The 13,207-nt window shown below is 50.0% G+C and overlaps 1 protein-coding gene across 2 annotated transcripts in view; it reads right to left on the bottom strand.

Annotated features, from left to right (window-relative positions):
- Positions 1-11,866, bottom strand: part of LAMA5 (laminin subunit alpha 5) — a 96,923-nt gene extending 85,057 nt beyond the window's left edge. The window contains exons 1-2 of one of the 2 annotated variants that reach the window (XM_052786016.1): positions 11,490-11,866; positions 5,219-5,371 (exon numbers count right to left, since the gene is read on the bottom strand). In XM_052786016.1, coding sequence (XP_052641976.1) covers positions 5,219-5,371; positions 11,490-11,774 — 438 coding nt within the window. In that variant the 5' untranslated portion in view covers positions 11,775-11,866. The remainder of the gene's footprint in view (positions 1-5,218; positions 5,372-11,489) is intronic. The other variant, XM_052786008.1, reaches the window with a different exon arrangement.
- Positions 11,867-13,207: the final 1,341 nt, after the last annotated feature.

Below are 13,207 nucleotides of genomic sequence, written 5' to 3'. Positions count from 1 at the left end.
CACCAGCAGCTTCCACTACTATTTCAATTAAATGAAAATAAATGGGAGGCTAGAAACTGAGGCAAAAGAAGATTTCAGAGCACTGTGACACACAAGGTACTATGCTCTGGTTCAGTGGTGTTCATTTAGCATTAGGCCAGGTGGCATTTTCACCTACAGAACCCAGCCCAGATCTACCAAGGATGAATAGGAATTTAATATTCATTAACAAGAAATCAGTTCACACAAAGAGGATTGACTTGTTCATGCAAGTCAGGCATTCAGCCACATTCGCAGAACCTGCAAGCATCCTGCACGTCTAACCGTTGCGCAAAGCTGGTCCCGAGGGGCCACGCTTGCAGTGCAAGAGGGAAAGGAAGTAGGTTTATGCCCTGGAAATCCACCACAGGAAAAACACCTACCTCCTTTTGAGAGAAGTTTCACACTGAAAGAATAACAGCCTGATGGCCAAGGGCTGAAGCGTCCAGTGTGTATTGTGCCAATGAACACCTTTACTTTGAAGCTAGAGGAGCCTGGCAAGCCTAAGTTAATCAGTTCAACAGAGGCCAGAAAAAATGGTAACTTTGGCAGATCGCACCGTAATTACCAGAAAACTCAAGAGGTACTTCTCAAGGCACCCGGTAAGCTACTGATCTACTCCCTTGCCCAGACACATCTTACAGGGACTACAAAACACACCTTCAGACTGGCCCAGGAGCTCAGCTCACAATCCTTTTCATTTCCTTTCCATTTCCTTTCTATCTTCACGAGTTACCAATGAATGCAATGGGTTTTTTTTCTTTCTAACCCTAAAGGGAGCTGCATTTTAAGCAGTAACAGCCTGGAGCTCTCCAAAGGAGGAGGTATCTCTTCTCTCCTCAGTGGCAGGTGAATGGACTTAAGTGTTTCTTGCCAGTGACCGGTGTGTAGATGAGGCTGCGTGCACCCTGCGTGGCATTGCCGAATTAAATACCTTTGGGGTGTAACTCAAAACTCCCTGCAAAGCTTCAGTCGGAAATTCTGCTGTTCTCTAGAGTCACTGGGGCTAGCAGACTCTGGGGATATGGGGGGAGACGGGGGATGCTATCCAGCCACCTTCTCACTGCAGTAATTAACCTCAAGCAGGCACTGGCACGAAGCTCCTGCTCTTGCATGACTGCAAGCATTCCTCTCCAGAGTTTATCATAAAGCACCAACTATCCATAAACATCTCTGGAAGGGCTGGCCTGGGTTCACCTTCATGCAAGGAAGATGTCAGGCCCTGGCAGGAAGCCAGCCATTCATGTTTCTTTAAACCTCCTGATTTTTGTCAGCTCTGACTCAAACGACCTTCTTAAAAAAAAAAAAAAGAATCTTCCATCACACCCTTTCCTCCCCTCCACCCACTGTGGCACTTAATCGCAGCAGGATCACAGGGGACAATTCCCATGGTGGCAGTGAGTCATGGTCTCCTGTCCCTCTACTCCTCGCACAGCCCTTTTGCAGCAGAGGCACTTTCCCATTTCCAGCTGGTCTTGAGGCTCCAGGCAGGAAAGGAATGAGCTTGGAGCTAAGCAGCAGTGGGGCAGGCTTAGGACCCTTGGTCACAACATGGGCCTTTGCCCTCCAAGCCAGGCAGGATGGCCAGTTTTGGGGACAAGTCCAGATTGTCCAGCAATACCACAACATACAACAGTGTCCTCCCAGCACACAGCACCCTTCAATTCTTCCACCCTGCAAAACCTGAACCGTGCTTCAACATGGTGCCATGACGTTGTATTTTGCAGCAAATCCATGAAGTGGCCAAGCCATTCACCCTGAATATACTAAAGTTTTAAGCACAAGGTAATGATTAAAAGCAAGTTAAAAAAAGTAATTCCCTCTTCATAGTCCCCTCCCAAGTAGCTCCTAAAATTCATTTAACTTTCCTCCTTGGAGCTGTTTGCCTTATTTCTGGTGCTCAGACCCGGGTCTGACATGGGAACCCTCAAGTGACTTTTCCTCCTCTGCCAGCTTTTCCCCCCACCAATTCTGAAAAGAAAAATTACTTCTCCCCAAGGAGGCAAGAATAGACATGGGACCAGCAGGAGCAATTCAGATCCGACCCCCCCCCCCCCAGCAGATAATCAGACACAATCTCTTCCCATGCTGTGGTGGGAGCTCCGATCCGCCTTGCTGATGAAGCCGTTAAGATTAGGCCACTGCTGGCACTAAGATGACATGATGTGAGTGTTTAATATACTCACACCAGCTGGGTGGCCAGCCTGAGCTGTTCTTTAACTTATTTGCTAGCTGTGAATATTCCTCCCTCTCTCCTTCCCATAGGATTTTAACATCCCTGTGAGGAGAGCAAGCTCCCAGCCAGCAAAAGCAAAGACCAACAGGCTGCTTAATTAAGCACCCCTCTCCCAGTTGCCACAGCCTTGCCAAATGCTGGAGAAACCTGATTCCAGCCGGTAATTAAGCACTTACGGCTTGAGAGGGACCAAGACAGCAGGGAAGCACAGCAGCAAAGGGAGGGGGCTGACACCATAACCTCCTGTGCCACCCCCTGCCGTGTTCCTGCCAAAGCACCATGCCATCAGCACCAGGCACTCATGATCCCCCAAAGGGAAAAAAGCTTTTAGTGGCCATCAGCCCCTTAAATTAAATCTTAATTGGTCCAAGAGTTCCCTAGAGGGTTATATTGAGCAAGTAGAGGCCTTGTTTGCCAGCCAAAAAAAGCCCTGCTCTCAGACATGCCTTTGAGGGTGTTACCTGCGCTGTTTCACAGGTATCCAAGGAATTTGCAAAGCTTGGCTGCCAGGTACGCCGGCCTGATCCTGCACTAGCCCTGCAGACCCTGCTGGGTCCCAAGAATTCCTCTTTTTATCTTCCATCCTTTCAACCAGCCTCAACTTCAAAAGGAGGAAATTAGCGATTCTGTAACATTTCATCTTGTTTCTATTGCCCGACCTACCAAAACAAAGGAGGGAAAAGCAAAGAACTGACTCTCACCAGGAGCATAAACAGGTTATTAAAGCAATTACATACAATAAGAGCATGTATAAAGAGGAAGCCACTAAAAATGGGCTGAAGCTTTAGGTTTGTGCCCCTGTTGAGACCAGCTGGGCAACCACTTACTTTGCAAAGGTGGCAGGGAAGCAGAGATCTGTGAGCCCACAGAAACTCCCCACTAGGTGAAGCAACCACAACCAGCACACATGTGGAAGTTCTGCTACCAGCCTTGCAGAAATGATGGTGCAATCCCACCCCCCAGGGTACCAAGAGCAAATACAGAGGCCTGGGAGAGGAAGGCAGGAAAGACAAGGTAAACTTACACCAGCTCAGTTTTAGCAATACTACAGCCCCGCAAAATTATTCCTAGCTCTGGCTCCCAGCACTGCAGCTCTGAAGGCTGCAAATCCCCAGGTGAGCCAAATGCAGCAGCCTGCAAGCACACAGCGCAGCTGGGTTAGCTCTGGGCTAAAGCCAGAAAGTTGCCACAGAGAATAACAAAGAGGAGGAGAAGCTCTCAAGGAAAGGTGGTCTTTGAAAATCCCTTTCCAGAGTAGTGGTGAGTGATCAGAAAGCCGTGTTGCAGGCTGGCCCCTGGTCACAGGAGGGAACGCAAGCAGTCCACCCACCCAGCACACCCCTGCCAGCTGGGAAGTTTCTAAGAGACACAGCAGATGCCTCCTACGTTGGCTAACGGGATCGACACACTGTGTGCAGCCCTGGGAGGCTTTGCCCACACAGCTATTATGCGATGCATGATGTGCCCCGGGCGTTAGGAGATTATTTTGCTGGTGCTGTGTATAGCACAGCTTTAGATAGCTGGCACTCATGGGAGAGAGCAAGTTTGTGGAGGGTGTTTGAGAGGCTCCGAGCGAGCACTACAGCAGGGCAGGGAGTGGATCAGAGACAATCCTGGGGACTAAAGTGTGGGTTTGAAGCATTTAACAGAAGGGTATCGTCATCAATACATCCCAGGTATCTATAGCTGTAAATTTGGAGTCAGACACCTTGCAAACAGCAGTGACAAACGAGCCTTTACTCCACCAAAGAGGGTGAAATAGCCACCTGCAAGGTCAGTGCAAAGCTGCAGTGTCTGACAAGGCTTGAAATCGCTACCATCAATGCAAACTCCCAAAGAAAGGGCCAGGGCACTCAGCCCCTGAAAGGCTGTCTGAGCAATCACAGCAAGCAAGTTCCCTATGCAAGAGGTGAGCTGTCCACAGCTGCACAACTCCCCCCTCCCACAGACCTTCCAGCCAAGGAGGACCCAAACTTGGCCTTTGGTGCTGTAGGGCTGGTAGCAGAGCTTGGGGAAGTACAGCAGAGGAGGTGAAAGCCCATCCCTACCTGCTCATGGGGGCACTTCAGTAGTCAACTACTAAGTTGTCATAGACTACAGAGTAAATGCCCCAAATCCTGAATTACAAGGGCTAACGGCTGCCAGCGAGGAGCTGGGGCTGCTCCCAGAGACAAGGCTGCATGGCACTGTGGAGAAAGGGGTGTCTCAAGCACCCCCTGCCCCGAGCCGAGGACTTGCCCCATCCGACAGCCAGAGCAATGGCCCCATACCAGAAAGCAGACCCACAGCCCTTCAGGTCTCTGGCTTATAACACCTTCCTGCCTCTGCAGCTTCAGGCAGCACATCTTTGCTGCTGCTTTCCTCTAAGCTGAGGAAAGTCTTAGAGAATAACCCATTTCCAGAGGGATGGTTTTGCTGATGAATAGGAGGCGGTGAGGGCTGGCAGCCATGCTATTACAATGTTAATTCCCTTTGACTTGCCAGCATTAGAGACCAAACATCTATTGTCATTCTCTGTCTTTTATACAAAGATCTTCAGCACGGACTTGCTTTTTTTAAAGAGCTTTAAACGAACCAGTTGAAGTTTTACAGCACAACCTTAAATTCCTCAGGGCTGTATTTTCATGTTCTGGGGTGAAGCCTTGCTAACCGTCCCCCTCCGGGAGGCAGGTACCCTCTTCAGGGCAATGGCACCTGCATAGCGAGTAGTAGATTTCCATGAGTGACTCAACTTTTAGGGAGAGCCCAAGTAGCAACAGCAAATAGCACAGACTGCAGTTAATACTACAAACAGACAGACAAGAGGTTTTCCCTTCCACATTTTAACTAGAGCCTCCTGCCCTATCATTAAATGAGCAGGTTTTGTCCCACCCTTCCAGCAAGGACCAGTGAAGGATTTTAGAAGCAGAGGAGCAGGTCCTTGCCAGCAGAGTCTACAATATAACCAAGACGGACTTGGGTTACCTGTCCAAGGTCCAAAGTGACGTTGACCTGGTTGAACTCCAGCCCCCGGGAAAGAGGAGGGCTCTGCCACCAGCGTTCTGTCCCATCAATGGCATTTGTTATGGGGTGGGCCTTGTTGCTGTTTGCGGAGGAACAGATGTCGCAGTACTGGCCCTGTTGGAAAGTACAAAAATAACATTTAACTGTAGCCAGAAAAACGTGGCACAAAGGCAGACAGGTATCAAAGCAATTCAGAAAATATGGGGTGTAAGCCTGCTAATGCAAATCAATATATAAACCTTTCGCTTGCACCAATTTAGAGCATGGATGGAAAAAGGAACAAGAAAAAGCTCAAAAACCCCACAACAACCACCCAGTGTAGAATTTAGGCTGCTCTAAGTAGTCTGTATTTCGGATATGCACTGAGCGTTGACCAAGGGGACCCAGACACAAAGAACTGGTTGCCAGATGCAGAAGAGTATGCAGAGGGAGAAGCCGCATGCACCACAACGGAGAGCAGTAGCTCAAGCTCCAGGGCCACCAGCTCCTCTGCTGAGGCTGCCACTCACACCTCTGTTGACACCCAGAGATCCTGACCCAGAGCATTCAGTCATTCCTATGGACCCAGACTGGCAGTTCTTCTGCCCAACTCCCTGCAATCTGTTTCTTGTCAACCTATTCATTTTGCAAGCATAGTCCTTTCAGCTACATTTTCAAGCTTAATAGTCTAGCAGCCAAGCTCCTTTTGCTGGCGATGCTGCAATGCAAGGCCAGAAAGGGACAGCCCCTGCTGTCAGCTGGCCAGGGACCTAGCTGCAATCACTTTTCTGCCTTGCTTTTGTGGTGCGGGTGGCTTTGTCAGCTCTATGGACACGCTGCCAGAGAAAACAGCTCTGCAACTTTAACAGCACCTCCTGAGCACTATCAAACAAAGACCTGAGCTGTTAGGGGCAATTCTTTCTTTCCCATTTAATGGACAAATGAATCTGACTCACTCTTAAGGAAACCTGCAAATAGCCCTGAAAATTGGCAAGTTACTTGTTTTGTGGAGCCACTGTTCTGTCACTTGAATTGCTGCTACAAACAGTGTAGAAGGGGACTCTTGGTACAGGCAGTTTTCCTTTTAAAGGCACAGTTATCCCCAGTCAAGCAAGCTGCCCTTGCCTGTCCCAGCTGCAGCCAGCTTTAATATTATACCAGCTACATGATCTCAAGGGAGGCAATCTCCTTCCTGCTTACTGCATCTGCATCCCTGCAAGGGCTGAGGCCAGGCAGAGCCACCACAGAGCATGTGATCTTCCAGATGCCCCAAACTCTGGAGTAATCTCAGTGCAAAGGAAACAAAGATTTCACAGCATTCTTCCCCACAGCCATGTGCTATGTTATTTGCGGGCAATTATGCAACACAAATTATCCTGAACAAGAACACCTTTTAATTAACTCTAGAGATACGAAAATAGCGGATGGGCAAGCAAAAGGCCAAAGAAAAGGGAAGCTGAAACCATCCAGGTAACCCTGATGCCCGTTCAGGGAGCTCCTGCTGTACAGAGAGGTCAGAACAAGGCTCACTTTAACATGCATTGAGCGAGAAGGGAGAGCAGACCAGATAAAACTGACCCAACTCTTCAGCTCAAACCTTTAACAGGAACCGGTGCAACAGGTTGTGTGGAAATTTCTGCGGCACAATACACAACACTGAGGTGGGGAGAGAAGCAAGGCAAGGTTACAAAATGGGGATAAATAACAAAAAAATAAAGTGTTTTCATACTTTAAATTCTTGCCACAGATGTGAAAGCCATTTTGAACTCAAAGTTCCCATTGATGGGTGACAGTCAATTCAAGTTCAGTAAGAGGGGACTAAAAATTAGGATCTGCTGCTCCACATGTGTAATGCTGCTGTTATCCCTCCCCATTGCTGTGCAGCCTGCATGCATTAGCTGCCACTGGGCTGGTAAACACATCAACAGCTGATCTAAGTTTGCTGTTAAAAGTGCAATAACCCCTCTGATGCACCAGTTGCTCATTAGTTGTTTCATTAGAGCCAGACCTAAACCTGATGAGAATCATTTCCAGCTTTTCCTATTTTAGAGCAACTCGGGCTCCTGCACAGCACATCAGGACTCTACAGGGAAGAGAGAAGTTCTGACATCAGCAGAGGATTTTAATTAAAAAGCAATTGTGAGCCACAGGCCTAGTGGAGACGGCAGGTTGCCAGAGCTGCATAGGCATGGACATCACCAAGGTACACCAAAGAACGAACTTCAGCAATGCAAGAAGTTGGAAGGCAGCTTAGAGAACATAAAACTGCCACAATCAGAGCAAACTGCAAAGGGAAAGAGATAAGGAGGAGGTTTGAATGGAGGGCAGCTTCCAGAGACTGCAAGGCCTGATCCTGTTCCTGCTCATGTCAATGGGAACTTTGAAGTTTCCCTTGAGCATAAAGACTAGCCTGGCACCCTGCTGGCACAGCTTGCCTGGGGGAAAGCAGATGGCTTTGTCCCCATTTATCTGGCCCTGCCATGACCCAACCTCAGCTCTCCTCACCTAATTTATCAGAAAACCACAGGGAGTGTGGGGCAGCCTGGGCTGCTGGGGATGAGGTAAGAGGCAGGAAATTGGGGGCAAAAAAGTAATATTTCAGACAAGGAAAGTACATGCTTGCAAGCTGGTACAGGGGCTGTCCTCACAGATCAGGTAACTGCTCACACAGAGTTAAGCAGGTGCTATCTCACCAGGTGTCTTTTCTGCAGGCAACAGCAACTTGTTCTAAAAACTTTGTGTTTTCAGCTGCAGTTAAACCACCAAAGTCCAATGCTATCATATATGTAACCACAGAAGAGACACATACAGAGAGGTACAGCACCACTGTCACCCGAAGCCCAGAGCGCCCTGGGCTGAGCCAGCTCGCCTCTGCCACGCAGCACCACGCACGAGAGACACGGCACGGGACAGAGAAGCACCAGACCAGATGGTCACTGACTGCTGCAGGATATCAAAAGAGAATGCCACTTAATTCAGAGACATTCAGGTATGAAACGGCTTCAGACCTCATCTGTTACCAACACCTAGAAGAGCAAGAAGACAAGACCGCTGGTAAGCACCAGAGCTGCTCAGGCAAGCGTAGCTCAGCACTGCAATTCAACGTGCAAACGAAGCAAAAGCAGCACTGACTTGAAATCAGTGAGGTTTGTTGCACTTGTTTAAATTCTAAGGTCTATAATTGCTTCAATTAATGCCAGTAACTTCCCTTATTGTTATACAACTAATATCCTGAAATAAAGTAATCGTCTACCACCCTGCCTCACTCCGAGAGCAGTGTACGATCCCTGCCGGCTTTGGCAGGTCTCTGGAACAGCCATCAGGCAGCCGGGTGGGTTGGGAAACATGAGCACACAGCTATGCCTTTGCAGAACTGTCTCTGTCTTGGAAGACAGCTAGCTACAAGCATCTTCAATAAAGCTTGAGCAGAAAAATAAACCTATAATCTCTCTTTTGGCTCATCTTCAAGACATTATCATTAAGGTAGGATTGCCCATGCTGATTGGAGAGTGGGACAAGGAAAGCAAACCTCCATCACAAGTCCTTTCAGCACACCTCAGCATCGCTGTGCATCACATCCTTGCAGACTGAAAAGCCCCCCACAGTTAGAAATGCTGTCTTCTGCCAAAGAGCCCTGAATAAACCAAAGGAAACTCCTTGAAAAGGTTTACAGCCTTCCCACAAGCTGTGCCAAAAACACTGCAAGTGTCTTTAGGGCAGCATTATTTCAGAAAGCTTAATGATTATTGACATTTTGAGACCATCACGTTTTAAAGTCAATGAATTCCCTTTCCTGAATGTCTTCTACAATGTCAAATGAAAACAAGCAGAAAACAGAGAACTGACAGAACTCATTGACTAGATGATTGTATTAATGTTTACACTAGGTCTTTAGTCAAGCAAACATCCCTTCACCACCACGGCACGTGGAAATCTCTTGGAGGGTCCCAAGAGGCATTCCTCCAGAATTCCTGACCAAAACCCCCTTTACACCACAGCTGCCCCACGCACAAGCAGCACTGAGCAGGTGAACAGAGAAGGGAAGGGACTCCGTCTGTTGGGACACAGCAAGGGCAGCAAGGGCATGCATGTGGAGTTCATTATTGTTGTTTCAGTCAGCTCAAATTGAACACTTCCCTCCCACCTCCCTCATTGATTTAGTCACCAGGTGGTGCCAAAACCCCTAAAGGGGATGAATTGGGAACTCTGACCTCTGCTCTGATGCCTCCTGTTTCCTCCCCTCCCTTTTAGGTTCTGCCTGTGGTCATGGAAAGGAGCTACTACAAAAGGATTTTTCTAAAGCATTCAGACTGACCGAAGACCACTGGCCTGGGAAGTGGTGCTCAGATCAAAGCAACCCTGTGCCAGAGCTGCAGAGGGGACGGGAGGAGGTTACTGCAGAAATCTGCGGCTGAGGAGCCCTGTTTGGCAGCAGGGGGAAGATGGGAGGATGTGCACACCCTGCGGTGCCAGGGAAGGGCTGCACTTGCAGGATGAGTTACAACTGCCCCCAGAGCTGGTACAGCCTGAAGGGTTTATTTTAGTCACCAGCATCCTTAGTGCAGTGTGTCATGCTAAGCTAGTGGTGTGGCGGGAGCGCAGGTGGGCAGATGTAGAGCGATAAATGCATACCCACATCTGCCAGCTTTTCCAAGCAGTCTTATCCTCCCAGTTTTGCTTAGCAGATCAGATCATTCACATTTGTTTGCAAGTGCACATAGCAGCAGTTACTTCTTTACCTTTCCTTACTACCTTTGCCTCGCTCTAGGCACAATTACTACATCAAGGTCCCTATAGACTCCTGCTACTAGTACTTAAAGCAAAGCTTCTTCAAGTTACATTATTTTACAGTGCAAAGTGAAACAGATCACTTTTAAAAGGTGGCAAAACTCGGACAAGGGTATGTCAGCTTCTTGCCATCCAGTAACATCTTCAACAATTTCTACTACATACGGAGCAAAATTCCATGTCATAACCACACAATAGCCAGAAAATTCCTAGTACAGCACTAACTCGGGAGAATGTGGCCAGAATGAGAAAAATGCTTCAGAGATCATCTTATAACAAAACCACCCCTACCAAAAGGCCAAGAAAGGCTGAATCCAAGAAACTTGACCATTTTCCCTTGGTCTTCCTTACTGTTAGGGACAACCCTATTGCTCCATTGCAACAGGTGAACTGGCACTGTGAACCTCATAAGCAACAAGCAGAAAACAGCGGCGAGCAGCAGCTGGCCGCTCCATGGCAGGTTTCAGGCTGTAAAGCATTTCAAATCAAAGCTGCTCTTCCCAGCTTGGGCTGCCCTGAGGGGGGCAGTGGGTCTGGAGTTCCTGCAACTAAAACTCATGTTTTACAAGCCTGTTTACAACTGTTCTTTCCTCTTTTCAAGAGGACCATAGCTGCACAGCAGTTTTTACCATCTACATTCCTGGCTGCAAGCTCTCTCTGGTCCACTTAAAATGGGACCCCTGAGATAAGTCACCTGACATTTGCTTGTAAAATTCACCCTCTTAACTTTCTCCTCTGCGCATCCGAATGCCCCACTGAACACAGAGGGAATGGCGGAGTTAAGACCCATAAAGATAAACACTATCACATTTATCATACTGATTCCCCGACTCTCGGAGGAATTTAGGAGCTGCTTTGCCTAGGATTTTGTAAACATAAAGAACCAGCAACTTTAAAAATAATGCCACGGGAACTCAGCAAGCCATGTTTCACATGTGCAACTTCTGGCAAGGCTGGGAGAGAGCAAGCACGTGTGTCTCGTCACCCCACCGCTCCAAGGGGCTTCAGATGGGCTCCCGACTCCAGTACACAGGCCTGGGCAGGGGAGGATGCCCTGGGGACCATCCTGCCTGTCCTCTGCCCCCTCCCAGAGCACCCCACCACTAACCCATCTGCCAGCTGGTGCACACCAGCTCTGTACAACGTCCGGCTGAGGGCACGGATGCGTGGGAAAACACCCGCGGCAGTGGGGGCCGTGGGGCCCTGCACACCGCTTGCTTGCCCAGCTCTGAGCTGCCCCGCTCTTTGCTGCAGCCTCTGCCCTTCCCAGGTTCTGCCTCTTCTCGCACCAACGCCTGAAAAACAGGCATGAGACGAGGCAGCGATGGCCGGGGGGAGCACAAAGGGGGGGGTCAGACCTTTCTACAACCCCCCCCCCCGGCCGGGAGACGGCTTTGCCACCCCGGCGAGGCTCTACAAGCTGCCCATGTGCGGGTATACCCCCCCCGTCCCCTCCCGGCCGTACCTGGATGGTCTGGTTGGGGTCCCCCCCCGCCACCGGCCCCCCGACCAGTTTGCAGTAGAGGTCCTCCACGGCGCGGCGGCTACCGGTGCCCACCGCCTCCTCGCCGCAGGTGGCGGTGGCGGAGATACGGGTGCCCTCGGCCAGGTTGAAGTAGGGCGGGTGAAGGCTGTGCCCGTTCACATCGCTGGGGAAAGAGGCGGGCGGCCGGGCGGCGGCGGCGGGTAACGCCAGCAGCAGCAGCAGCAACCCCAGCCGCGCACCGCCCCGCTCCGCCGCCCTCGCCATCTTCACAGCGAGGTTGCCCGAGCGGCGGGGGCGGGCAACGGCACCGGTCTCCCCCGTCCCGCCGCCTCGGCACTGCGCGCCGCGCCGCCGCGGACGCGCTACTTCTGCCCCGGCGGCGGGGAGGGACCGCCCGCCCCCTGCGCGGCCCCGCCGCCCTTAACCCTTTCGCTCGGCGCTGCCGCCGGGGTCCTCCACACCCCGCACCCCCCACACACACACAGCTGGTCTCGCCCTGGGAACCCCCCCAGCCCCGCGGGCAGCCGCAGCGTTGCGGGAGGAGAGGCCAAGTGGGGTGAAGTGATTCCCCCCCCCCCCCCCCAGATAAAAGGGGGATAGGATCCTCAGGGAAACAATGTGCCTATTGTATCTGCGGGGCTGCGCTGCCTTGGTCGAGCTCGCTGGTATTTTAGTACGTTAAACTCCATTAACCGATAGATCGCTTTATCTCCAGGAAAAACTCTATTACTAATTAACGAAACAGTAGAAGGCTCCACAAAATCCAGTTTACTCTCCTCGGGGTATGCCGTTGGTTCTCGTCGAATTTGGACAGTGAAATATTCGCTTCTGCTTTCCCCAGAAAGACTGGCTGTCGGGGAAAGGCTTTGCCTTCGCACCTAAGGGGGAAAGAAGCAGCTTAGCGATAACCCAGCCTTCTCCCCATCCCTCCGCTACCCACGCACAGTCCCTCCGTGGTGTGACTTGCAAGGACACACATGCTGTCAGGTCTTTACATACTACTGGGGAAAGACACTTTGCAGATAAGAAACTGAACATATTACAAGAAATTATATATAGCAATACATAAATTAACTCATCAAAACTCTACTTTGATTTTCTAGCACAGACAGGCTTTTTTAAATCCAAGAATTGAACGATACACACACAATTGTGTGCCTGAACTGGCCAATACTGTTTCTTTAAACTAAGAAGATACAGAGTAGAGCAACAGAGATCAGGTCTGGACTCCATACAGTTGGATTGCTACGGTATTTGAACCCCACAGGAAACAAAACAAGCTCTTAAGCGTGTCCAGGTCTTCACAGGCTGCTGCTGGGCATTTGCTCGTTGCCTCACATCATCCTCTTTGTTTCTCTTTTGTGGACAGCCTAGCAGGAACCAGCCCTCTTGGAAAAGTTACTGTCTTAAACATGAAAAGCTCTTTTAAAAAAAAAAGCATTGTGATGTGTGTAGTTCAAATACCTAGCTCCACAGACTGCATTTGCATTTGGCGCGTACCTGGCAGGCTATGCAATTACACTCATTTCAGCACTTTCAAGGGCCTTTGAAAGATCCCTTGTACTGTATCTAAAGCCTATGTACGTGGCCTATCATATAGCGATAGATTGTAACATTACCATAAGGTGAGAGTGGAGCCCTGGTCACCACAGTGCCCTGTGCTGCAGGCAGTGGGACACTCGCAGCCCTCCGCCCAG

The sequence above is a fragment of the Harpia harpyja genome, chromosome 1, assembly GCF_026419915.1.
Source record: "Harpia harpyja isolate bHarHar1 chromosome 1, bHarHar1 primary haplotype, whole genome shotgun sequence".
Taxonomy (NCBI): Eukaryota; Metazoa; Chordata; class Aves; order Accipitriformes; family Accipitridae; genus Harpia; species Harpia harpyja.
The sequence above is the reverse complement of the archived record's forward strand: the minus strand, read 5'-3'. Positions and strand labels throughout refer to the sequence as shown.